Source organism: Apis mellifera, linkage group LG4 (genome assembly GCF_003254395.2).
Source record: "Apis mellifera strain DH4 linkage group LG4, Amel_HAv3.1, whole genome shotgun sequence".
NCBI lineage: Eukaryota > Metazoa > Arthropoda > Insecta > Hymenoptera > Apidae > Apis > Apis mellifera.
This window is the reverse complement of record NC_037641.1, coordinates 4,724,402-4,752,395: the sequence shown is the minus strand read 5'-3', so window position 1 is coordinate 4,752,395 and position 27,994 is coordinate 4,724,402. Positions and strand designations below refer to the sequence as shown.

Genomic DNA, 27,994 nt, shown 5'->3' with positions numbered 1-27,994 from the left:
TAGCTTCCTCCCCTTGCTGCGGCCTCCCGAGCAACGTCGCGACAACGCTCTTCGCGGGTGTTCATTCGCGTGTCAGACGTGGTTGAGGTGGGACGCACGACGACTCCTCGTTTGTATATATATATATATATGTGTGTGTATATATATATATGCATATGTATATATATATACACACACGTGCATACACGCGTATATATATTACATTCGATTCTCTCTCCAACTCTATCTCTCCTCTCTCTTTTCTACGTGTTCCACGGCGAGAGGGCAACGTGTTGGTTCCACGTGCGCGACGCATCGACGTGTACCGCCTATAACTTCCGCTTTTCACCTGATCTCCGCATTAGGCAACACTCACGTGGCCAGATCTCCCGCGCCCGTTGTGCCTTCTCCTTGCTTTTCGCATCACAGGTACGTGAGAATAATGAGAAAGTAATAAGATTATTATTATTATTATTGTTCCTTGTACCTCTCCTCCTTCTTCCATTCTCTTTTTCACCATTTTATGTGCGTTATAATTCGTTGTGCGTCGTAATTGTGCGTTCAATTTTTGTGCGTCGTATTATTACATTCCTCGTTCGTGGCAGTGACGAATTCTTGTTTACTTTGAATCGGATTTCTTTTTTCCTTCTTCCGTTTCTTCTTGGAATTCGTGATCACGATTCTGTTCCCCGAATCGAGGAAGAAACGAAACGAAAGGAATGAAAAACTGATGTTTTGGAAGAATGTGCGATATAACAACACGGGATCGTACGTATAATTGTTTTCAACCGGGTCAAACGGTGAGACCTTGTACGTTCGTATGCGTACAAGCTTCCGCGATCGTAAATTCGAAACGGCGCGCACGCGTCATCAACGATAACAGCTATGGCTATATTGATAAACGCGTAATCTCACGAGACATTGTGTGTCGATAGCTTGGTAGCTTCGTTAAATTAATCGTCTCTCTCTTTCCCATTTCTCTCTAGAATTTCTTGGAATTCGTATAGCTAATCGTAGCGTTCGAATAAATAATCGCTTTGGACTTTTATCTCACGTTGAAATTACGCACGTTTCAGGATATACGAAAATATACGCTTTGCCTTTAACGACAGTGATAACGAAAATAACGCGTGTACGTTATACGATCCAGCTAAATAATTTTTCATTGTTTCCTTTATTATTTATATTCGATCAGATTTTCAACGATATATGTAATAAATATCGTTCGTTCAATTATCAATCTCAAACTATCCTCTCCTCTAAACGATCCGTTTCGTTCTACACCGTATTTCTAACGATTCTCCTCCTCCTCCTCCTCCTCCTCCTCCTCCAGTTTATATAGTTATTCGAGAAAATAACCGTTGTTTGTTTCTTTTTTTATCGTGGCGTAAAACTCGTTTGACCAGTTGCGCGTTAAATTTGCGATGCTAATGCGGAGAATCGCACCGTGCCACCAGCAATGTTTCTCACGGAAGTGTATCCGGCTTTTATTGCCGCCAAGTTGACGGGAAATCTGAATCCGAGGGGAATTCCACGATTTTCGACCGCGATCTCTGATAATAGATACATAAAAAATCGTCCAGAAAAATCGTCCCCCCGTTGTTGAGAAACAGTGTTCGATCCTCGTCCGAAGACGGTGAAAATCTCGCCTATTTTCCGATCCTTCCGTTAAATTATCATAAATACCTGGTAAATTATCGACAACCTGTGAATTTTACCGTGACCAGGATCGATCGACGCGATAAGATACGGATTCGTTTCGCGTGGGAATGTTAATCAATTTTGTCGAGTGTGTTTTCAATAATGAAATTCATGGGCGAATAATTATCGAGCCGATAAATAAACCGTAATTTTACAAATTTTCGACAGAGATTGAATTATTCGTATTCGGCCCGGAAATAAATTGTGAATTTTTTAATTTCTATCGTTTTCTTTCCTTTCATGTATCGTTGTACAATGTTGTATCTTATATTTTATTATACTCGTTCGAATATCTGAATCGTTCTCGCAACGAGTAAATATTCCGATTAGAGTAGCTGAGTTGTGATTGAATATCGAGTAATTTTTCTCTCGCGTCTCTGAGAAATTATTTTAACAATAAACGCGGTCGAAACATTTTTCCGTGAAGTGATTTTCACGAAATTCGAAAATGTCTTAAAGCGTTGAATTCCAAAGTGATTTTTTTTTTTAATAGGAAAAAGTTACATAACGGTAAAGGTTATACACGATCGAAAATCACGGTTAATTTCCGGGCTGATATAATAGGCCGTATGTGTCATGTGTTGGGAAACGTGGATTGATACCACGTGACGATTCGACGAGCGAGAGCCGGGCAAGGTGATTCGTGCCGAATTACTAATGCTATTGTCATGATACCTATAACGAGATTAACTCGCTCTTGTTGTTCAAGGTTGCCTGGACTTATCCCGGCAAAGGTCGTAAAATGCTGCGTTAATACGGGAAATTTTGAATTAAGATAAAAAGCTCGTTTCGATTAAACAATTTTAGCGATAGCTCGAAAAGCTTCTGAACGGATTGAACTTGTATTTCTTTATTTTTTTCATTCCATTCACTTCTCTCTCTCTCTTTATTGATGATTGAAAATTATAAAAAAAAGAGAGAGAGAGAAGAACGATTATTTTATATTTCGTTTTCATAAGGTAGAATAAAGTTTTATTTTAATTTTCGAATTTCGTGTAAAAGGTGCAAGTATGAATTTAATGATAAAAGTAGAAATAGTTAGATATTTCGAGGTTTCTTGCTATCAAAACGTGTTTCATTTATATCGACACCATTTATCGCGGTAGATTTATTCTTTTTTAAACGGTTATTTCACCGATATTTCCTCCGTTATCATTCGATGTTTCTTCTTCTTTATATATATATATAGAATATAATCGTAATATTTATTACGATAAAGAGAAGATTGGAAATATTTATAAAGGAGATTATTTAGAATTTTCGAAATTTGCCGATTCCAGGCCACTTTTTCGACCGGCGCTCGTTTAAACACGCATAATTCACGAGAATTATGTCGCCATCTTTGAAAACGTTCGGAACAAATAAAAGACCTTGGGCTTGTTTTTCAAAGCGATACAATTCTCGCGCGTCCATGAAAATCCGCTAAATTTGAATTCTCGTAAACATTTCGACGAATGTATAAGAAAAAAGAAGAAGAAAAAAAGAGAAATTCGCGTAATCTGAAAAATCTCAAGTCAAGACACACTTTTCGCGTGACGCGTCCCCGTAAATTATTAAAAAAAACCGTATTTTTGTTCCCCTTTCGTAATCGTAAATGGATCGTTGGACCGTTTATGAGCCGAAAACACGCTTTCTTAAATGACATTTTAAAAATAACGTCACGGTTTAAAGAGCCTTGTCGAGAGGTTTGTGGAAAAAAAGAAAAAAAAAAAGAAAAGAGGGAAAACTCGAACATGCATAAAGCTCCAACCGGTAATCTCGAGTTTCTTTTACGACACGCGCAGTGATATGCAAATGATGTGCAAATTTTCTCCTTCTAAAACATGTTAAAAAGTCCCATCGCCTCGCGGACCAATTTGCCTTCCCCTCTCTCTCATAGATTTTAACTCGAATAATAACACGCCTCCTCTAAAATTCGTTGGAACAATTTTTAAAATGCAATCTTTCCAAGAGAATTCAATTAATTAACATTCGTCTTTTCTCTCTTTTCTCTCATCCCCTTCCTCAGGGGAGGGGATGGACGTGGGAAAAGAAAAAAAGTTTCGAGCGGAAGAAGCGAGTCGGAAGAGTGGCGTCGAGGAAGCTAGGACACGGAAGCTAAGCAAAAGGTGGCTTCTCTCTGGCAATTTACTAAATTGGAACATTCCACTTCCGTTTCCTTTCCACCGTGTATCCGAGTGGAAAGTTTGGACGAGTAGCCCAAGTATCGTTGCCTCCCCCGTTAAAGCGTCTTTAAACCCGAATCTCGAATGGGATTAACTCGACGCGCCACCCCTATAACGATTCCTCCGATTTCCTGTGATGTGTAATAATGCACACCACGGTGGAAAAGCAATCTGTCACGTGTTTGTACAATAAGTGTAATGCAATTATAAATTATTGATAACATCGTGTTTTCCCTTTATAAATCTTTTTTCTTCTTTTTTTTGAAGAAGGGTGAAAGAGAGGTCTCGAAGAAAGATCAAGTTGAAGGAATATCATTTATCATTTTCAAATCATCTCGAACAATGGTGTTATTCAATCGTTATTACTCGTGATGCATAATGTATTTCAATTGACGTTATTTATTTTCGTTTAATCGAGGCAGAGCGAATATTTGGAAAAATAATGAATCGGAGAACTTGAGTATTATTCGATTCGTATTCGATTTGTTTTTTAATCGAGTATTCGTTACAACACAACATATTCGGGATATGTAGTATATATATTGGACAATGAATGCAGTAATGTACCGTGTAGTAAGCGTGTAATGCGTGTTAAAAGGAAGAAAAGAAAAAAAAAATCGTTTCATCTTCGTCAAAATCAAATAACATAGGATAGGATTTATTTCGTGAAATGACAAATAAATCCTTCAATTTGTATTATTTTCGCATGAAAATATTTTTTTCCAAAAATGGATTATTCTTTCTGAAATAAAAGTAATTTTAAACTTTGCCAAGACTCTCTCTCTCTCTCTCTCTCTCTCTCTTTTTCTTCGTTTCTTTCATCCGGAAACCATTAGTTGGCTCGATAAAAGGTTGCGAAACTGCCGTCAATGAACCGCCAATTTAGGTTAACTTTATGGAGATAATTGACATTAAAGTTCCGGAAAATTAAGACGTATCGAATATAAGAGAGAGAGCCTTCTTCTTTTTTTCTTCTTTTTTTTTTTACCTTAACAAAATTCATTCGTTGGCAGTATCGATTATGGTTGGCACGATTTCACAATTTTCTTACGTCTTCTTTCCGATGTAAATTGTTTCCTCTAATAGTACATCGAAAGTATTTCATCATCCTATTTTTTTCTTTTCCGTATAGATTTCGATAACGTTAAGTCGAGGAATTAAGTAATATAATAGTTGATCGAGGAGGAACTCGAAGATTTCACAACGATTTCAAAAACTTCCGCGCTTTATATCGTGACATTTTCAGACCTTTGATAACAGAGAGAATCTTTTCTAGAATCGTAAAGTTTGATCAACGCGTTTGGTATACGAGATTTTTGGCACGGCCTGATCTGATCTGATCTGATCTGATCGTCGTTGCCATGTGAACGACGAGGAGCGTTGCTCCATTTGTTTTCCACTGGATTAAAATAATCCCGGATGGAAGGGCCAGCCAAAAGGTGTCTGACCATTGAACGCCCAATTCCGCTTGATCCCCCCCGCAATCTAGGAATTGGCGCAATTTTAAACGAGTAAAAGAGGGGAGGTGTATTTAATAGCTTCTTGAAATTGCGTGTGATAATTCAAGCAATTTTGAACGGTTATAAAATTAACGTACAATGTGAAGAATTTCACGTGTATTATTTTACGCGTTATTCATCTCTCATTTTATTTTTGCACACGTTATTGTATTATCTCTTTATTTTTTATTTTTTTTTTTCATAATAACTTAGTTGTAGAATTGGTAGGATCGAGACAGATTAATTATGCAAGTTTTTGCATAATGATATATTATTGATAAAATGAGATAAGATTTGTTTGATTGGTTTTTTCTAATAATCGAGGTAGTTCGAGATTGCAAAAAAAAAACTAAATGATGTACGACGACTCTTGATAACGCGTTTACGACTCTCTCAAGGATTTCCAGGGAAGCTAAAAATTAAACGCGTATCTTCTTAGAGATAATAAACGTTGCAATTATCGATTAATTTTTATAAAAATTAGCAAAGAAACTTTAAGAGTAATTCAATTATTATTGTTCTTTATTTCTGTGGTAAAAATTTTATTCACGTATTCATTATTCATTATCAATCGTTTATCAATAATTTATCTAGAAATAGAAAAGAAGAAATAGAAAAATACAGTTAGAACAAAATCAAATCAAATCTTAATACAAGAAAATTTAAGAAAATTACCTTAGAATTATTTTAAAATTATTGATAGTTATCTTCTTTTCAAAACATTCTCTTCTTTTTTTCTATTTTTCGAAACGTACGTACAACCTACGCAAGTTTTTCAAGAAGTTCTTACACTCACGCACGTAATTCCAAGCGTATAATCTTCCCACACGCCACTCGAAACTCAATTCCACGCTAATCAAACAATTTTCCAACCAAAAGCGATTATTCCCTCGAGTTTTACCGACTTCATTTTCAATTATTTTTTTTCATTTTTCCTCGTATCATCGAAAATAAATAACGCAAAAACAGATAAAGAGGGAAAAAAAAAAAAATATCCATCGACCAAGCAACTTCTAAAAGGTCCACTCTCGGTAAATAAACCTCGTTCACGAGTGGGTAGTTTTTACGTAACGTAAACTCGCAGGATGCATCGAATTATGAATTTAGCGTGGCTGTTAATAACTCTCTCTCGTGTCGCTTTAAAACCGATATTCGATAGATCGATTCGATTAAACCGCGAAATCGTTCGCGTGTTCCGTTTCTGTTGATAATTAGCTAATCTTCCTCCCTCCCCTTTTTTTAACCTTTCCTTTTCTCCCTTGATGGAAACGTGGCATTGCTCCCCGAATCTCGTTACATTGTTCACTGAGGAACAAAAGGAGATCAAAATATCAGATCGAGGGTCCATCCATTCCTCGCAGTATTTTCTCTATCTATGTGTTGTACTCGGGTGTATAATAGAATTGTTTTGTTTTATATCTTCTTCCTCGTTCTCTTGGTTTTTGTTTGTTCCACAAGTTAGGCATAATAACGTTTCTTTGCCAGGGATAAGGGTTTAATCAAAGCTTGGATTGATCGAAATTTAAAACGAAGCAAACTTCTTCTTTTTTTTGAATGAGAAAAATATTTCTCATTCATCTCGATTTTTGATAGGTAAAATTTTATTTACTCGAACTTCGAATAATTCTCGAGAATCGATTATTCTTTTTCGTTAATTTTTAAACTGAAATAAACGGCTTTAATATTGTTCTTATTGAAAAGTGAATGAATGTATTCCGAGTTTTTGCTTGGGGCCAAGAATTTCGATCAACATATCGATCCGTTCGAGGATTCATGTTCGAGATAGGTAGTAATTTACAGTGGCGATACGAGGCGATCGATTCTTTGGGTAAAGTTCACTGCTACGTGTATTATTAAAGCTGATCAGAAGTTCAATCGTCGTCAATTGCGTTTTGTCGTATTAAACGTGTATCGTTTTCGACAGAGATATAAATAGCTTGATCAAAATTGGGCGTAAGATAAATTTGAAGTGATTATAGGCTCTGATAGTATCCTTAAACAGAATCCTTGTCATCCATGCTTCGTATATTTCTCAATATAATTTTTTAAATATCATAACTCGTTAGATTCGATTAGAAAATAATTACTAGGATTCTTTAAGATCCTCTTTATAAACTCTTCGCTTAGTGTGGTTATGCATCGTTCGATTGATCGAATAAAAAAAAAGAAATAAAAGATTTTCTTTGTCCAGTTCTCGAGGTTGCTTTAAAATTCCGTCTAATCTGTACTAATAGCCATCGAAGAAGAAGCGAAACTAGGACAGAGTCCGATGCAGAACGTGGTGGAATGGCCGTGCCGATGAAAGTTCTCCATTTCCAAACTTAATGCCTCTTGACCAGTTTTCACGGTTTATTATCGATGGCTCGTTTCTCCCGAGGAGAAGCGAGCACGTATCCTGAATTGATTTTATTTCTTGGCGACAGATTTATTATTATTATACCACTTGGAATCTCTTCTTTATCTTCTTATTTCCTTATTGGAAATTCACTTTTCATTTTTCTATCGAGGCATCAACTTCTTCAATTATATTTCATATTTTATATTGCCCACAATACAAGTCTCTTTTTTGAAATTATTTTACAATAAACAGTTTATAAATATAATACATTTGGAAATCTTTGATTAGATCTCTTCTCGAAATCCCTGGAGTCCTGGAAAAAAAATTAGTGTAATAGAAAAAGAGTGCATCTCCTCCACACGCATCGTTTTTCACGCATTTCCATATTGTGTTGTTTAAATCAAAGATCGGATCAATTCCGTGGAATTTCCTCCTCGTCGTCAGATTTCTTTTTCGAGCAACATTTGCTTTGTAATCATAGGGAGTCACGTGCACGGAATAGCGAATAATAAAGTTTTCGTACGAGCGAGTTTCGGTTGGTTTAGCAGTCAACTTGCCCCTTCCTCCCTCCCCCCCCGTGCCCTCGGTGGCTGGTGGAATAGCCGAAGTTGCTTCGATTAATTCTCGTTTCTCTCCGGGCGGGAAGTTGATGGAGCGCCCACGGCATCAGTGGCTGCGTATTAAATGCTCATAAATCCGAAGCACCTGCTAGCTAAATATCCAGTCGCGAGTTGAATTTCCTAGTTTCGTTCCCGCGTAATGACCGCGTTAAGCCTGGGCGCATTGTGCTCCCACCCCCCCGCCTCTCCCCACGTATCCCGTGTAATTAGAACTCGACATAATGAATTTCTGCCGAATATTTTGCTCGCTTGACAATCTTTGGGCTATCTCTTTCGTTTGTTTTACACAAATCAAAGAAATTTAATCACAACTTTCTTAGAGTTTTTTATCAGTTTATTTTAGAAGAGGATCTTTCGATTCGAGAATATTGTAATACAATTTTGTTTTTGTTAATAAAATTCTCTTCACGGTTAGGTTTTCCTTTTCTTCTCAATTCAAACATCCCTTCTCAATTCGCTATGAACGAAAACATATCCGCGTTTCTTCCCGACTGCATTCCTCATTTCCTTTCGCGTTTCTCTCCGAACAGGAAATAATCAACGATACACAACGAAAGTGTTATAAATAAGTATCACGAAAGTATAGAACGAATCAGGAACGAAGAATTCTTCAACCCGACCGAGAGATTAGATCGCGCTCGAACGAGTCTCGCTTCAACCCCGTTCGACGAATCTATGAAAAATATCGGTCCGCTCGAGCGCTCTTCTACCTTCCTCTTTCCCTTATTGACTCTGTATCTTGTCTTTCAGGTGGTGAAACTGTTCGCCAATCTCGAGAGAAGAGGAACGTCGAAGAACAGGGGGGGAGGGAAAGAGCAGTCAGCGACCGCCTGTGCCGCTTGTTTTCGAGGAGGACGGAAACGGAACTCGAAAAAGTAACGAAAAGTGTCGCCAAGTTTCTTTCTGGTGAAAGAGGATGACTCGTATGCTTCTGCAAGAACCCGGATGGAAGATGGAGCGCAAGGGATCGGCGTTGCTGTTGAGGAGGGACAGCTCGCATCTGAAGAGCGGCCGCGTCTGTTTCCGGTGCGACGTCGAGGTCCGTGAATTCGAGCGTGACGAGGATTACACGATCGAGGCGGAACCGGAGGCAGCTGCCAGTCCCTTGGCAATGTGTGCCAGTTGTTTGGCGGCTCTCTGCGTGACCGTGATTCTACCGTGGCTGTTGATCGGCGGTTAAACACGCCTCGCTCAAACTCACTCATCTTTGGGGAGGGGGTGGTGGTTGCGTAAACCTCTGGGAAAACGGAAGTCATCCGAAGGATCATTGAAAGGAAAAGTCGAAGAGAATTTTCTCTCGCTCCTTCGAGCATGGAAAATTCGAAGAGGAATCGATTTCGAGTTCCTCGATTCGAGATTTTTCTTTTTTTCCTCGCAGGAGAGGATTCGAAAATGGATATAGTTCCTGAAACTAGTAGGTAGAGTTTCGTTCCCGATTTGCAAAAATAAGTCCCCAAAATCTTACGATCGTAGGAAATTTTTGAAATTTTCTCTTTCTTCGAAGAAAAAAATCCAAATATAAACTTTCTTTTCTTATTTGCGCACGGCGTGTGTAGGTGTGTGTTGTCTCACTCTCTCGAATCGTTATATGTTTCTCATTCGTTCCCTCATCCTTTGAACAAATTTTCAATCTTTGTTAAGCCTTTCTAACACGTATGTATCGATTATCGATCCTCGAGAGACGGAAGAAAAATTCCTAAGGAGTTTTTTCCAAAGGAGAAATATTTTTCAAACGATGAACCGATTACGATTTCGTTCCTTAAAAAGACAAGCTTTATTGCTTTATATTTATTCGCTGATCCGCGTCGTTTGCTTCAAATGCCTCCGTTCCACGTAGATACACACACACACACGTACACACACACGTTTCTAGGAAGAAACGACGATGGACTCGTGTGTGATTCGAGCAGATCCGCGAAAATCGAAGGGAAAATCGCTCTTTCGTGGACTTTCTGCATAGATATGTGAAATTGGGGAGGGGGGGAAAAACATCAAAGGAAAACGAACGATCCTTACCGCGTTCCACGATATCAAATCTTTTTTCGAGCCTTTGGAACGGAGGCGATCCCGTGCCAAACGAGAGCAGCATTCAAGATATTCGTGGAAATTTGAAAACGTATCCGTGACTCGCTTATTTTGCACATCTCTCCACACACATACATACATACATACACACGCTCTTTTGCAAATGTTGCAACAATAGATAGCTAGCTCGTTAGATTAAACGTTTGTGAATTTCTTCTCTATAATGGAATCATCGCATTCGTGAAATATATAATATAGGGTGGAACGAAGATCTCTTTTTATTATCTTAATAACATTTAAATTCTAAATTCTTATAAATAAATTTTCAAGAGCAGAGATAATAATATTTCTTCCTACGGGATAATTTTTATTGAAGGAGTATGGGGAAAGTTTTATGTCTTGTTAAAAAAAAAAATGATCAACATCATTTTTTTCGTTCCACTCGACGATAATAATAATTTCGAAACCCTCTTCGAAACCATTCCCATCTATGCTAGTTTTACATTTGACCGGTTTCCGGCACGATTCCGGAATGTCTCCGTTCAATTCTCTCTCTCGACCAGTTACATATTTTTTTCACGGCACGGAAGCCGCCGGTTGGAAAGTTGGGAAGTTTTCTTGGGCGTGAAGTCGGCAAATGGAAAAGTTTGGGATCGGTGGCGAATCGAGAAATCGGGCCAACTTTTTCGAGGGTTACGAGGCCGATCGAGTGTTAGGCTCCGTTGAAAATGCGGGGGAGGATTAAACGAATTCGACCTCTTCATCATTCACTGCTCGTGAATCTTTACAAATGTGACAATATTAATTTCGAATATGGAAACGAATATAGAAGTTGTACCAGTTGACGAGGCGAAAAATTTGAAAGTGACGAAAGATCCGGTTTTTGGATGCCTCGATTAATCGAAATCGCGGAATGCCTGTTATTCGTGACAAATTTACGCGGCGAGTTTCGAATTCTGGTATAGTATGCTTGCCTAGCGTCTTCGATAAATCATCTGCTCTGGTACGCGTGCGGAATTTTCGCTAGTTTAAAATAGGAAGAGAAAAAGAGAGGATGGAAGAGAATGCGTGAGAGAAATAGAGGAAAGATTTCTAAACGTATATATATATATATATAAAACGATGATTGATCTTGCGATCTGTGTAAATGAGATATATTTGGAAAGAGTATTTTACGAGGATAGGTAATTAAGGATCTTATTAAACGATTCCAATCGATCAATGTAAAATATTATTTGTTTATATTTCTAATAAAATACCGAACATGTTGTGCGACGATGATGTACGTGTATATTTTTACCTTTGACCGTTTTATACGTATATTTATTTGTATCGGTATTTTTTAACCGGTTTCTTGTTTTTTCAATTTATATTTTATACGTTATACATTCTTGGCCGGTGATTTTTAAATTCTTCAGATTTCTACGTGTAAATTATAGAAAGTAGAATAGATAATTATTGTTGTAAATAATTTTATAATATTATTCTTTTTATTATACAGGGAGATATATATATATATATAGATAGGATTTTAAAAATTTTTCGAAAAGAAAGTGGAATGAAATTCTTTTCACCTCGTGCAATTAAATGTTATTCCATTTTATATCTCCTATACTTTGGAACAAGAATGATAGAAAGAGAGATATACGTTGAAAAATTTTACCAAGTAAAATTCTTACGTTCCATAAGATAAAAAAGATTGTGAAAATCACTGGCCTAGAAACATTCTAAGCTTCGATATTTCGTATAAAATTACAAATTAAATTGCATGAATTTTTCAATGAAATTGAAATTAATAACGCATCGAATCGAAATATCGAATCACGACGATTTTCCAATTTCTAATTTTTGCAAATAATTGTAAATTTTGTAAATCGTCCGTTTATGTTTACGCGTTAATTTTTTAAAACAAGGCTGGGCATCGTTCTTATCGTTATTTAATCCTACACCGTTATCGATCGATCTCGATTAGAGCTCGCGGTAAAAATTGAAGTGTGCCAAAGCCAATTTACGCGGCGCGTATTCAACGTTTGAGATTTTTTCTTTTCGAGTGAAATAACCTCGAATAATCGGTTTTAAAAACATTTCTGGTGATAACAAACGCGTTATCAAGGTAAACGAACTTGGTTTGTCGGATCGGGAACGAGAGGTCATTGTTTTTTTGATATCTCGTATATTTGCTTCCTTCCCTTTTTTTTCCTTTCTTTCTTTCTTTTTTTTCTTTTCACGAGTTCGATACCTCCACGAATCTAATGAATGCCTCTTGAAACTTCAAAGAACTTCAAATTTTGCCGGATCTCTGTTTCAAATTTCGACGAAACACGAAGAGAATTTAATTTGCAGATATATGGCTATTGGCTCTGCAACTCGGTAAATTTTAATCCAACGAACGAAATTACCGGATAATTCGATGAATCTGATGGCAAATTTTTGGTTGACGGAGTGTATCGATGATTTTTTTTTAATTAGATTTCGATCGAGAGGAAATTGAATTTTATATATCGCGAAAAAATGTGAACAAATTCAATATACGTATATATATATATATTTTTAATATCGATTGTATAGAATAAACGATTGTTAAAGAGAAAGAAAGAAAGATATCAAGGACATTCCAAGGTCATTATCGACCTTGATTTCATGAAACTCGACTCTATCGCTTGATGAGTATCAATGCCGAGTATATAGCTCGATAAACTACTGTAAGCAACATGCTATTTTCTCGGTACATATTGAAAGTAGTAGTAGCAGACAAAGGCGAGTAAATAACGCATTGATTTTAGTGTAAATGTTTGAACAGATTTCACTGATATGCATTCTTACTTCTTAAAACTTGAACGACTAACTAAACGGACGGTTTTCAAGGCGAGCTGTACATTCGATGCGATTTTGTTACAATATCATTTTCAAAACGATTATTTATTTGCTTGGATTTTGGAATAACTTTAAATTTTTCAAAAAGTTCAGATTATATTATTATATTTCCCTCGAGAATATTTTTTTGCTCGGATCGTTTAAAAATTTATTAAAAAATTACGATCAATATTGAATCATTTTGATACGGTCAATTCTTTTTTTACAAATTTTTCTCTTCTCATTTCTTTTGGGACAAGAAGGAGATTGAGGTACAGTTAATAGAGGTAAAAATTGTCATATATTCAAAGAGAGACCGCAGAGACAAACCCGATGTATAATCCAAAGACGTTCCAGTTTCATTTACGTAATATCTCTCGTTAGTTCTCGAAGGGAATTATCATGTTTCAACATCAGACAAGGTTATTAAATATATTATATAGCATTTCTATATCGAAGCGAATCACGGTGTACGATCCTGCTATAGATATAATCTGGATCAAGGTGAATCGAAAATCTGAAAGAATATAAAAGAATATAACACTTGAAAAAATATAAACCGTGTCTAACTTTGTGTTTCTTTAAGTAGAATCTCAATCTCGGGAAACAATTTTATAATATATTCGAGTCTACGTGGTCACGTTTGACTTTCAGGGATATCGCGATAATTTATTTTAAAATTGGAAAATAAGTCATAAAGTTGTTATCGTTCCTGAAGTGAATGAGGGAAATTCATGAATTTCAAAGAGAGGACATTTTATTCGTTTCAATCTTATTAAAATTTGCATAGTATCTTTTTTTTTTTTTTTATTTATTATTACCTTGTAAAACAGTTTATTTAAATTTCGCGCGAGAAGAAATTTCTTCTCCTCGCTTTCACGTTATTTCGCCCGCTTCGGAACACGTATCGAGAATAATGAAGGTTAATTAGACGAGTTGACGCATCAAGCGTTAAATTAATACTAGCACGCTATCTGCAGTCTCCGGGAGAATATATTCAAACACAACAGCTGATTGCTATAAATTGGCTTCAATTTCCTTCAATTTGCAAGCACGAGTAAAGAAAAAAAAAAAAAAATGATGTACCGTGGGCGGCATCTGCCGACTGGCCAAACTCACGTGTGGATAAAGTAGGCATTGACGTAGTTGACTAGCTTCCCTTCCTCCATTTTTCACCTAAACGTTAGTACCAAATATGTCGTCAGATGGCGCGACGATACGTCCTCTCGCGATTTGAATCTTTTCTCCAGTTCACGGTCATGCGTGTTGTTGTTCGTTATTGTGCACGTGATGTGATTGAAAATTGTTTATAATTTGTTAGTGTTATTAATTATGTGAGCTCACAATATTCATATTATTTACCGAGGTAACTTTTCGCACGTTCATTTATCTTACGACTCTTGATTATGGTTATATAATTTCAAATCGAATAATGAAACGTTAACCCTTGTCCGAGATAGCCATTACAAAATAGTGACGATTTATAGAACTAACTCGTATCTATCGTTTTGTTTCAGTTGCCAGATTTGAATAATCTTGATGAAAAGGTGAGTGCTATCAACGAATTCCTGTTCATCTATCACACATTAATCACGTTAATCACATCGTTTGGTAAGTGAAATCTGAGAATATAATATATTTTTTCATTTATAATATAATACGATCAATTTCTCTGTAATTGCTCGAGCATATTCGAGAAATTTTGTATCGCGATATTATCGAATCTCCAATTAATCTTGTCTCGAAAGTGTTTTTCGACGCGTATAACGAATGATATCGTGTTTGAGAGAAGTCAGTGTCAACTATTAGATATAAGATTTCACGGTGACTTAGACATTCGAGGCAGAATTAAAGAGCTACGTGCTTGGAATCGCGAATGAGGTGTTCATGGATAGATTAAATTCTCGCAAAGAGACTTATATAATCCCCATGAAAAAGATACACACGAAACCATTAAGAACGTTTCGAGGCAGAAGCACGTGGCTTACGAGCCTGTTGTTAGTGCTGGTAAATATTTTCGAAAGTAATTCCCGCGTCTCTCAACCTGCGCGCGCATGTTCCTGAATTTGTTTCATGGATTATTTCACGGCATTTGAAACGAGAATACTGCATCTCATAAAAAATGGAGAATTATTACGTTAACAAAATTTTTATTTTGGCATAATAGCATAACGTTTATATTTTTCTTTCCAGTTATTTAAGAATTTATTTAAAATATCAAAATATTAATGAAACTATCAAAATTCTTGTGAAATATTTTAATATTTATTCAAAAGTTTTTTAGGTTAACTAGAATTAAGATTAATTAGTTCATTTTTTTTTTAGAAATATAGCTTATTTTCATTTCAAATTCATAATTAATTGATCAATTGGTTAGTTTAGTCACTAGTTTGATAGTAATATTTCTATTCACTTTTAGATGAACAGTTTTCATTTTATTTTCCATCCAAGTAATTAGTTAAAGAATCATATTTTATCTCATATTTAAGATAGGATATATAGGATAGAAATAGGCTCATTGAATTGTTTACACAATTCATTTATTAATTAAAAGAAAAAAAAACTGATTATCTATATATATAATGGTGAATATATAAATAGAGAAGAGTTTATTTCTAATTCATTTAATTCTACTAATTAATATATCATACAAAATTTCATTTTTATTTCTTTATATGATGCAAAATTGAAATGCATCATGTAATAAATTTATATCTATCTAAAATTAAAAGAATTCTTGCATATAAATAAATAAGTTAAGCACTTTCTCTATTTATTTTTTTACCATTGTATAAATCTATCTTGTCTTTGCATCAACTTTGATGCAAACAAGTGTTCTTTTATTAATTTATTAATCTCATTGATATCATGTATATTGTATTTATTAACTATACATTAATATTAATGATATTTATAGTAGATACGTTTAAGTACATTATATGTAATTAGAATTAATTGGAATAATTGTGAGGTTAAATTTATCCAACTTATACATGGTATCACGATTTATTACAAGATCAGAGCTAGGATGTTTAATTAGCATACGATCCCCTTTGATCCAAACAATTTTTTATATATATTTCATTTTTTTTTTTTATCAATACAATCATCGATCAAATTTTTTACTGCTTCTATTATATATTCCTGGTTTTTACCTATGACGAGATTATAACTCGTCATTCCATACTCTAATATTAAATCATCATAACGAATGATAATTGTCATTTGAGGTGAACGGGTTAATCACAATATAATCAATCAATTTTTACAATTTTAACAATTCGATTGTTTATTTACTATTATTTACCGTTTACTCGAATTGCACAAGCTACGATTTTCGCGATAATTTACAATTGGCCCATTATCCATGAAAATAGTCTGCGGATCGGGCAAACGTAGGTGGTGCCACGCGGAAACGGATGATTAAGATAATCGATTGTGAAATTACGAGCACTCCTTCGATTGATTAGGGACACATGAGCGAGAGAGAGAGAGAGAGAGAGAGAAAAGAAATTCGATTTATTGTTCGATTCAATCTTCGGTTGCTATCTTTTATATAGTGTATCTCTTGCGTCACCGGTCTTTCGTGTCTGAACATCGTGTTTCTCGTTCGAAATGCAATTATTTGGGTAGAGAGTAAGAAACGGCCCGACAAAAGCAGAGGGAAAAATGTTTCAATCGAGTAAATTGAGCGGCTACGTGACCGCCATCACGTTAAATTTATCGATGGGATGATGTAGAGAAAAAAAAAGAAAAAATAAATAAATGATCAGAGTCCAAGCTATGAGAGCTTGCAATATTGATCGTGATCGTCTCGATCGAATTTTTTTTTTTTTCTTTTTTTTTTTGATAGAAGTAAGATCGAATTTGATGTTATTCGAATGAAATAACATTTTGAATTGATAAATATATATATATATACGTATAAGTATGTATATTATCGCTTGTTTCTCTCACTGTATGTCGTCATTTCCAGACCGATTACGCGGAAAACATGGTTTTACGGAAATCGAATTAGTTTCAGGAAACAACGAGATGGGCGTCACGTCCTCCCCTTGAAACGAATTCTGTGAATGTTTCCAATTATATTTCGAGGGCCTGGAGCAATTTAGTATTGGATTTCCGTGGGGTGAATGTGACAAATTTCTCTCATCTCCTCTTATTTCATACAAATATAGAATATTCTTATCTCGGTACATCAGTTTGAATAAGAAATTCTTCGTTTGGGGGGGACGAGGGACGAGGAAAAGTATAAGTGTGATAATTTAGCTAGTTTTTTTTTGTCGTCTATTATGCTAATTTCCTTTTTTTTTTTTTTTTAAATTTTTATTTTTACGTTTGAAACAAGATTTCGATCGAGAGAGAGCTTGAGCGAGATATCGTATCTTTATTTATTTTCTTGTTTTTATATAAAATAATAATTCTGGCAATACGAAGATGTCGGTAGTGGAATATAATTAGATTTGAATTATGATGTATTTACAATTTATTTGTCGGGTTATTCTAACATTATTTATGCGAAATAAACAAGATGAGAGAATGTGGATCAATGTTAAGTAATACGTATCAGTTTATATTAATTTTTCCTTTATTTTAAAAATAAATGAAAATTAACCTCGACTCGAAACTCTTGTTTCAACGATGAAAAAATAAAAACTTTGAAAAATAGATATCTAGTCATCTAAATTAAATACCAGGAATGATAAAAGAATTATTAATTAATTTCTTATTAATTGGGAATAAAATTATATATTCAAAGAACAATTCGAGAAATCGAGGAAGGGAATTTCTGCGAATTCGTGTAATATCTGAAAGTATCCGAAAAAGTATTGAATAACAATACAACGCAAATATTGAAATATGCAAGATAATCAAATACAAAAATGACAGAACATAAAACTCGTTACATATCTCGTAAACAAGGTCAAATAAGATATACAGTCAGTCAAAAATGTCTTGGTACACCTTGCGCGAGCTCGAGCAATAAATCATGTTATCAAGATTAATAAAAATTCATTTTACAAATACTATATTATTCAAAATCAAAATAAACATTTCGATCAAACGATTTTTATTTAAAATTACTTAATAACGTAATAAATCGAATATATACGATGAGGTTAAATTATTTTTATTTTTTTTTTATTTTATCTTTATATCATATTCATCAGAAAAAAAAAAAAAGAAGAGGAAAAGAAAAATACGATCATCTTAAATTATCGTGATAAATGGTTCGGCTATAAATTCTCATATCTAAAATTGAGCATCAACTTGTTTATACGTAACTAAGAATAAATTCCTCGACAAGCATCATAATCAAATCAATCCTATTCCAATCTCTATTCGTCTCTAGATTCGTCACATTCAAAGTTCAAAATTCATCACGATTACACAAAAGTTTTTTGCAATCGTTCGATTTTTATTCTCTTTTCTCTTCAAACCGATTGAAAAAAAAAAAAGAAAACCGATAATACCTCTTCGTAATCTTTCAAAACGATCACGGTATTCACGTGTCTGCTCGAGTTTACCTAGACCTGCGCAACATCAACGCGTAACAGTCCTCACCGCGTTACGCAATTGAGCTCGCGGAATAATTCCCTTCAATTCCACGACAACGTTACTCTCATTATCTACTTAACTCGGTCATCGAACTCTCTCTCTTTCTCTCTCTCTCTTTGTCGCTCGTGCACAATTTTTATAAAAATTAAAATTATTCTAAGGAAGAGGGATACGGAAAAATATTCGATTTTCTTTTCTCGAAGATCGTCGCCACTTGCGATTTCCTTGCTGGTTGACAACAAGCTTGAACAGCTATTCGGGTTAATGCTTCTTGGCAAGCGAGGCAACCGGTCGTTGAGCTCGTTGAAATTTATAAAAGAATTAATTAAATTTATTCGAAAATTTCTTCACGACGATGCTAGGAACAGAGCGCGGCAGTTTCACACAGCGAGCTGCAATGTGAACGGAAATCGTTGCACTTCTCGATCGAATAATATTGGAGCAAAATCTTTTGAAATTTTAAGGGATGATCGGTCGAGATAATTCTTATCGTTCATAATAAAATAAAGGATTGAGTTTATAAAACTTAACGCAATGATTGATCTTGAAATTGTTATTAAAACTTTGCGTCTCGAATATATACAATTCGAAATTTCCATTTTTAAGTCTAATATTCTACTTAAACGTATGAGAAGCTTTTTATTACTATTCGATGAAATCCTCCCTTTATTCCCCGAGTCATTCTTCGATTAAATTATCCCCCCACATCGACAAGATTGTTCAAAATCTTGACGCGAACGCGATGTATCTCCCTTTCAAGGAAAGAATCTTAACCATCGCGTCAAAAAAAAAGAAGAAGAAGAACAAACAACGAACAGGATCCCTAAGAAGAAACTCAGGCAAGTTTTAAACCTTGCGTACACGAGTAAGCAAACATTGTTGCTAATTATATCGAATTTAGAAGAAGCCCTAGTTTCCGTGCCAACGGGACGCTTCCCCCCGTCCCTCGTTCTCGACGCTCCCCACCGTCCAAAAATCCCTCGCCTCGATGTTTACGCCGTTTCCTTCCTTCTTCTTTTTTTTCTATCGAGGACCCTTCCCCGAACTTCACCCGAGGGAGGTTTTTTCCCGATCGATTTCGATATATTTCGCCCCTCGAGAAACTCGCTTTCGGGGCCTTCGACCCCGTAAAGCGCGGAAGGTGCTTCGAATCGCGGTTTTAAAAGAAAAGTCTCGCTCTTTGAAAGTTGATTCGTGCCTCAAGTTGCGTAAAACCCCTTCCCTCCTCTCCCTCCCCTTTCGTTTCGAGGAGCGATCCGTCGTGGCGGAGAACTCGAGCTCGTTTGCATACTGGCTGCATCGAAGAACCGGCCGTAGGTGCCTTTAGAGGTTAAGAAAATATCTGTGTCACCCGTGCACCCCTCCCCCTTCCGATCGGCCGACCGGTTGCCAGATAGTCGTTGTAAACAGGATGGAATTCGCATGCATATTCAAGCGGAGCGTGGCGCGGCTCGAGAGCATCGAGGTCGATCGGCGAGCGAGCCGATCGCTTCTATGGAGATCGGATCGAGAAAGAGGGGGAGGGAGAGATCGGTGATGATTTTTCGGTGAAAGTGAACTTCGAATTCTCGAGGGGAGGGGATTGAATTTTAAGGGTTCATCGTTATTAAATTAAATTATTAATTGTTTCTTATTAATTGGGAATAATTAATATTCAAAGAATAATTCGAATTCATCATCACGTGTTCATTACGTTTGTTATTTGTAGAATAATGAGAGGATAACGAGAATAATTTTTTGGGTGAAGGGACAATTGAGGAGGTTTTTTTTTTTTATTGGAATGATACAATATATTAACAATTAAAAATTTCTTCCAATTTTCTTTTCTTTTAGTTAGTTCATGTTGAATTATGAGAGTAAGTAGGAAGGATAGTTTGGAATATTTTTCAACTTTTTATATAGAATAGATGGCGGTTTGTTAGGCTGGCTTATCGGTAATTAGCGGTAATAACGATGATTCTTAAGGGGGATATTCATTTATACAGCTTGTTAAATACGCTCTTAATTCCTGTTCGAAACTCGCTCTCTCGTCGGGTTCCGCCAAGCCGGCGCTCTTCAAATTATAAACACGTTGCAAACTTTACGTAACTTCTGTACCAGCCTTGTTTCCCTAATCGTTTGCCAACTTCATAATCCTCCCTTTTAGAAATCTTTAATTAACCTCCCTCGAAACGAAAATATAATTATATCCACGAATTGGATATCGCCCCTTCCTCGTTTAATCATCCCGTCGAATCTCTCTCGTCGATTATCGAATTTTTGAAAAACAAGGAGTTCGCGTTTTCGAATCGAAACGATCGTACGATCTCGTACGTCTGGCGTGATCGGCGTAAACAATTCCACGTTAGGTATTATCTATTAATCGCATAATGACGAACGTATTCGTATATACGCGTGTGTGCGCGCTCACACACTCACGTATATGGCCGGTCTTGATAGGCAACAGTGGTTGCCAAATCGCGATTCCTATTAATAAGCGGGTAATCATTTTGCGTAACAGGTTGCTCCGTCTTTGCTTGGAATCACCCCTCGATTCGATCTTTCGCGATTTCGAGAAAATTTTTATCGACTAAAATTATTTTTCCGATCGCGTTCGAGATACGATCGAATCCTCTGCTGATTTTAATCAATAGTGGAATATTAATTTAAGAATTTTAGGATTTATTCAGATTTTAGTTCTCTGTCTTGATAATATTTTAATCTGATTTTTATTTAAATTTTTGGGTTCTATCGTATCTGGAATTTTTTTTTATATAATTTTGTAGGTGATATTATTGAAATAACAATTGATAGATTGTAGGAAAATTCATAGCATGTTATTTAAAAAAAGAATTTGAAATATTGAAAATTCTTTTCGTTCTTTCCATTCTCGTAAGAGTTATCGTTCTTTTCTTCTTATGCGCGCAAAAAAAAAGGAAAAAAGAAAAAATTCATAAAAAAAAAGTACAATGGTAATATTTTCAAATAACCTTGGAATAATGAAAAAACAGAAAATTCCACGTCTCTCGCTTGCGACTATGAATTATTTCAAGGTAACTTAAAAAAGTAAACTTTCCGATACAAAGCCATTGTCTAGAAAATCGGTAATAAATTAGTCATGCGTCGTTCGATATCTAATACTAGATGGAACTTTGGTAAATAACAGAGAAAACAGAATGGCGCTAATAAAGAGGATTGGTAACGTTGTTTATCGATCATCATATGATCACGAATAGAACGAATCATAGATCGCGTATGATAAGCGTCTCATTGATGCGATCGAATTAACGGGTTAAAAATAGTGATTGTTCATCTATTACAGGTGCTTTAACGTTGCTAATAATTGCCAGGGTTATTCTTCGAGTTTAATCGTCGAATTTTATCTTCAACTTCCGAATTTTGTAAAAAAATTATTCCATTCGATTCGTAATATATTTTAAATTATTTCGTTATTTTAAATTATCGATTATCACAAAATGAATATATTTTTAAATTAGAATATCTAACAATATTTGCATTCTGGAATATACGTATCTTAGGATAGGATCTTATAATATAATCATAGCATCTAATCCTTTAATAATTTTGAAAATTGTATCAAGAAATTTAGTTCTTTCTCCAATTTTAGATTATAGAATCGTTTATCCAAACAAGATTCGATAGTTTTAAACAATCGACATTTTATTTAAGAAAAAAAATAATTCAAGTTTCCTCTCAAATAAATTTTTCTAAATAATCGATTAAACATTTCATCGTTTAAAAAAATAACGCAATTTCCCCTTTCTAGATACTTTCTTCCTAGATCTATCTCCAATAATTCTCGATCTCTTTTATTCTTACAACAAGATAAAATAAAAATTGGAGCCGACAAGACGATTATCAACCGATTATCACTCGCGTTTTCCTTCACCGGTTTTATCCACGCGATTTAACCACGCGTTTCGCACTTACGTAAAACGGAATGTTTACTCGGCCAATTGTGCTCGTTTGTTTGTAGCTTTCTCACGTTCTCTAGCGTGTCTTTTATTCGCCGATAAATATAGACGATTACACCGCGCGTAGAAAACTGACCTCGGATCGACTCGGATGAAAAGCGGAAAAATCGAGCGATTTCCATAATTAATCCGCGATGTGATTAAAAAGAGAGAACAAAAAACAAATAAAAAAGCGCAACAGGGAGAAAGGAAAAAGAAGGAAGAAGGAGGGGGATAAATTTGCGCGCCCAAAGAACTTTTTGTTTCGTCCTAATTGTGTATTCGACACTCTCGCTCGAGCCGAAAGACGATCAACAAACCGAGCGGCGAAAAGGACGGACGAGGAAATGTATACACAAAAGGGGCGTAAATTTCGAGCCGTGTCATTACGTTTAGACGCGTTGGACGGGAAACAGTGTCGTGAATCGTGGCGAGAGAATTTTTTCTTTCTTTCTTTTTTCTTTTTCTTTTTTTTTTTAGAATACGATTATTGTCACGGCGTTGCACATCTGGAACGATATTCGATCATCTTGCAGATTGCACGCAACGATACACTGTGGCGCGGTCCACAAGAGTTGGGTGCACAGAGAGTGATTGATAAACGTGAACGGGCCGCTAGGGTTCGCAAAGCAATCGCCTCCCTCTCGATGGATTCTTGCCGCGTATTTTGCCTGGTAAACGTGATTATTCGCGGTCAGATTGAAGTTGCGTCGGTGTTTATTATCGGAAGGTAGTGAAGTGAAACGTGAAAATAATTTCCAACGTCGTTATTTTATTTCGTAATATAATTTTTCCACTTAAACGTGTATCGTTGTACGAGAAAACCAGATGGAAGGAAATTATTCTCGTTTTAGAATGTCGAATAAATTTTATTTGCGGAAAAATATTTCGAATATTTATATAAATTATAGAAAAATATTCGTGTGATCTCGGATAATAGAAATTCTTTTGTATAAACGAAGAGTTTTCGCGTGAAAATTTATTATCTTAATTCCTTTGCTCGTTTCCGAAATAGATTTTATTCGATCGAGGGAGCTGCCGTTAACACACTTTCTTTATCTCGTAAACGGGGAAGAGAAAGCGAGAAGAATCGCGAATACAGAATCGGAGATGGCGTATTTTTGTAACGTGTCGTGGGAGACGTGTGAAGAGGGATCGGGTTTTAGCATCTAGAAAAGCATCGGGAGGCAAATGTTTCGGAATAACAGAATAATGAGGCTATTAACGGGGGCTATAGAGCATCGCCGTTGCCAATGTATCTTCGAGTTGGTGAATTATTCTCTCCGCGTTTCCTTTCCAAACATATCAATCCGTCGAGCGATCGGATAAATAAATTATCGAACGATAAATGCCCCCCTAAACCACGAATTCTCAACATGCGGTCCTCGAAAGAGGATTCGCGTTATAACTTGTGAACGATATTATTTTCCCATTAATTTAATTTCTCGATACTCTTCTTTATTCCGATCCATCTCGTGAGAATAGAAGGTTGGTTAGTTTACTTGGACTTGGAAAATATAAATAGAATTAGAAGGAAGTATTAGTTTTTCCAATTAATACTGTTTTAGGGAATTATTTAGGGAACGGTGTAATTTATCTTGACAGAATATATTAAAGATTTATTTTATATCTTCTTCTGACACGATTTCGATGCTACTTTTTTTCTATCCTCTCAAGTAGATATAAAAATAATAATAATTAGAAGAGAAATTGTATTCGGTGTTGTTTTAGAAAGTCGGGTTTCGAGAATTAGAAAAGAATATGTATCGCGAGCGAGTTGGAGAGTGAAAATTATTATTTTCTAACGAGAGTGCAATTATTTTTGGTCGATATAACGCGAGCTAGGATTCGAGAATGGTTCGCGAAATTTCGAAAATCCGTCTCCTACGCGATACGATTCGAAAGATTTTATTTATAAGAGCGCATCGTAGTTAGAACAACGATTACGAAAACTGCCGTGATACATTTGCGAAAGAATGCAAGATGAACTCGATTCTCGATTCAAAATCAACATTTTCCGGAAGAGGTTCATTTCTCTTAGCTCACGAATACTTTAATTGGCGAAATGAATTATTGAGATACAATTAAATCCCTCGATTTGCATCCTGATAAACATATTCATCCAAATCTAATATTCTAAATTTTTATAGTCATCCATACAAAAATGTAATACAGTTAGATCGATTGAATAATTCTTCTAGACTCTTTTAAAATTATTCCAAAGAAATCCTACCAATTATCTTACACGAAATAAACAAACATCCTTTCTTCTTCTTCTTCTCCTCCTCCACGTATTCGATCCACGCAATCGTGAAGAGATTAAACGTCACGATGACACGTGATTGAAGGTGTGGGCGTCGTAATAAGAGAGATTTAGAAATTCCATCGCGTTTTTCGTGTTCCGCGTCGAATTCGATAAAGAATATCTCTCTCTCTCTCTATCTTTCGATTCCGCTCGCCTTCTCCTTCTCGAGGAGCACGTGCTTCTGTTTGTAAGCGAGTGGCGCCAAACCGGCATCAGGACACTGTCTGTGTGTGTCCCACATAGGATTTTGTTCACGCGTGTACCATTGCCACACACGAGGAAGAGAGTCGAAGTTGGAGAGAAACGAAGGTGGTGGAACTTTTAATAGCCGGTTTCGGGCGCTAGCTGTATGCGAAGGACAACTGGGACGCGGGCTGCGTATGTGCTCTTTGCCACGAAGAGGACTCGAATAGGACGAGGAGGCAGAGACCGGTTCTTCCGATCGATCAATCTTCTCCCGTCGAAGTGGGGTGTTGAAAAGAGGTGGCCTTTTCCTTTTCCCCCTCTTGTGCAATTTATCGAGCTCGTTTATTGCCAGCCATCGAGCGTGATGCAACCGTTGAAAAGTGACGATATCATCGGATGTGGACGATGCGATTGTTGCACAGGAGGGGTGCTTTTTTCTTCTTCTTCTTGAATAATTTTTCGAGTTTGTTAGATCTGTAGATGTAATCGAACGCTCGTCAGGCTTTTATCTTTGCAATTCGAGTTTAGAATTTAGATAAATTTGCGTAGGTTAAACTTTGTCTATTTTATATAGATAAGTCGAATTTCGATAAATAAAAAAACAAAGCTTCTGGGCATCGCGAATTTTCTTCGATTTAATTTGCTCCAGTCCCCTCTCGCTCGAGAATTTTGTTAGATAGAAACTTTGTAACTCGAAGAACTTTTAACTCTTTCGACAATGTTTTATTTCCTTTCCAAGTTCTATAATTCCTCTTTTTTTTTTCAAAGAAGAATTGTCATGGGACACGAAAGCTTTATTTTTATTATTTATTTCTTTACATTCGTAGGCGACATGATGTGTTAGGTATTATCATATTCTGTCAAGACAATGGAAAGAAAGAATTTTTTAGAGGGAAGCTTGTGTCGTATCGTACAAGATCCAATTAAAATTTCCGTCGATATCTTTTCACTGCTTTCTCCATATTTTTTTTCCACAATCATCCGATATTTTACGTACACAAGAAATATCTCGCTCCACTTTTCATCTTCCGCCAGGATAATAATGGAATGGCCATTCTTCAAAAAGAGAATATGTCATTCGCCATCATCCTGTGCTTATTTTCACTCATTATTATCGCGATAACGGGTGACTGGTTCAATTATAGAATTATCAAGGACGCGATTAATATTTCGCGCAACGCGTCGATGCCTCCTTGACTCTCTTATTTGTCGATTCGACCGAATCGTTGCCTATTAAATCCTTGAACGACGATTCCACGCGTGATTTAACACCTTGACGAGAGATAAAAATGTGGGAATAACAACTTGGCGTATATCTCGGATAATTGAGGATAAGAAGAAAGAAAAAGGAAAACTTTGCTAATTACCGACTTTTAACACCGTTTATATAAATATCGTTAGCATAAACGTGTGTACATTTGTATATATATATATATATAGATTGTGGAAAGAAAATTTAAAACGTGATATTGGATGATACAGGGATGGAGGTAAAAATTGATACACAAATTCGTTTTTGGTAATTGGTTTATTAAATTTATAAACAATTTGATTTTTACATCGACTGAACAAAAAGATAGAAATATAACTGGAGACGCTTTCCTTGCTCCACTTCTCTTCAGTTCAGTTGAGGTAAGATTAAATAACTTATAAGTTTAATAAATAAAATAAGCAGATTTTCAGCATCGTTATCAATTTCTCCGTTTATTTTAATTCCCAGAATTGTATTTTCTTCCTATATATTTTGTTGGAATAACACACGTATATCTCATCACGAAGACTGCATACGTTACATATAACGATAACAATGACGTTTATCGAGTCTTGCGAATAAAATTACAATTCCGACTGTATATATACGCGCGCGATAATGTAGAGGAGGGAGGGAAGAGAGGAAATATGGGAGAAGGGGAGAAGAAAATCTTGGCTAATTGATAACTTTTAGCACTGTCCGACATTAGCATAAATGTGCATACATACCACGAGGAAATTGTTGTATATTGTCAGATATAACCAGTCACCAGTTTATCGAGCCCCGCGGAATTGCGTTTTAACCCAATCACCCGTGAACGCGTGTCAAACGCGGCGCGTTTATCGTCTAGTCACTTGGACAAGATCGACTCGATCGTTGTGTAAATTCATCCTTGGTGAAGTCGAAAATTCTTGGAGAAGAAAAAAATTCGAATCGTCTGCCTTCCTCTTTCTTTCAATCTCGAAGTATTTTCTCGAAATAAAAGTGCATCCAAAACGCAAAGATACAAAAGTATTTATTCTTTAAATACATCGATCGATTAAAAAATCACGCTCAAAAAGATCGCGACGTTTGATGGCGTAAAAAAAAAGAAGAAGAAGAGAAACTAAAACAACGTCGCACGGTTAAATATATTCATCGATATGCAAATTTCAAGGCGGCAACGGTCGCGTGCCGCCACCGCGCGTACGGGAATCGTCTACTCCGTTTTTAGACTTCGTCCACGGTTGTTTTGAACATTTTGTGATTAATCGATCCACGTCTCGCTCGTTTCCCGCTTATTTACTCGCGCAACGATCAACCGCCCACGCGATGCGCGCCCGCCTATCTCTTTTCCGCCCGCTCTTTTCCTCTTTCCCTTTTTCCCCCCCTCGGCTACCCTTTGAACCGAGAGAGAGACTTATCTCCAATTTATAATTAGCGACGCGAGGACTAGCGAGGCATACCGAGAGCCATATTCGAAACATATTCACATTCTCCCTTGAACATGAGTTATTCACGCGGCGATTGTTATGCAAAATTCCTTCCCCCCATGCTTCCGATCTTCCGGCATCGCGGAC

General features: G+C 36.1%; 2 protein-coding genes across 6 annotated transcripts in view; both read left to right on the top strand.

Moving 5' to 3' along the window:
* LOC411048 (sestrin homolog) overlaps positions 1 to 27,994 on the top strand; it is a 151,836-nt gene that overhangs the window by 29,526 nt on the left and 94,316 nt on the right. For 3 of the 4 annotated variants that reach the window (XM_006560550.3, XM_394521.7, XM_006560549.3), the window contains exon 6: positions 14,698 to 14,727. In XM_006560550.3, the coding sequence (XP_006560613.2) occupies positions 14,698 to 14,727 (30 nt within the window). Of the gene's footprint in view, positions 1 to 14,433; positions 14,547 to 14,697; positions 14,728 to 27,994 lie in introns of those variants that run through there. The other variant, XM_016911660.2, reaches the window with a different exon arrangement.
* On the top strand, positions 14 to 11,608 carry LOC724189. 2 transcript variants are annotated; one of them, XM_026440357.1, is made up of 3 exons: positions 14 to 87; positions 345 to 408; positions 9,053 to 11,608. In XM_026440357.1, the coding sequence occupies exon 3, from the start codon at positions 9,219 to 9,221 to the stop codon at positions 9,480 to 9,482; it is 264 nt and encodes an 87-aa protein (XP_026296142.1). In that variant the 5' UTR covers positions 14 to 87; positions 345 to 408; positions 9,053 to 9,218; the 3' UTR covers positions 9,483 to 11,608. The 2 variants fall into 2 exon arrangements, with proteins under 2 accessions (XP_026296142.1, XP_026296141.1); XM_026440356.1 differs by having other exon boundaries at positions 45 to 109.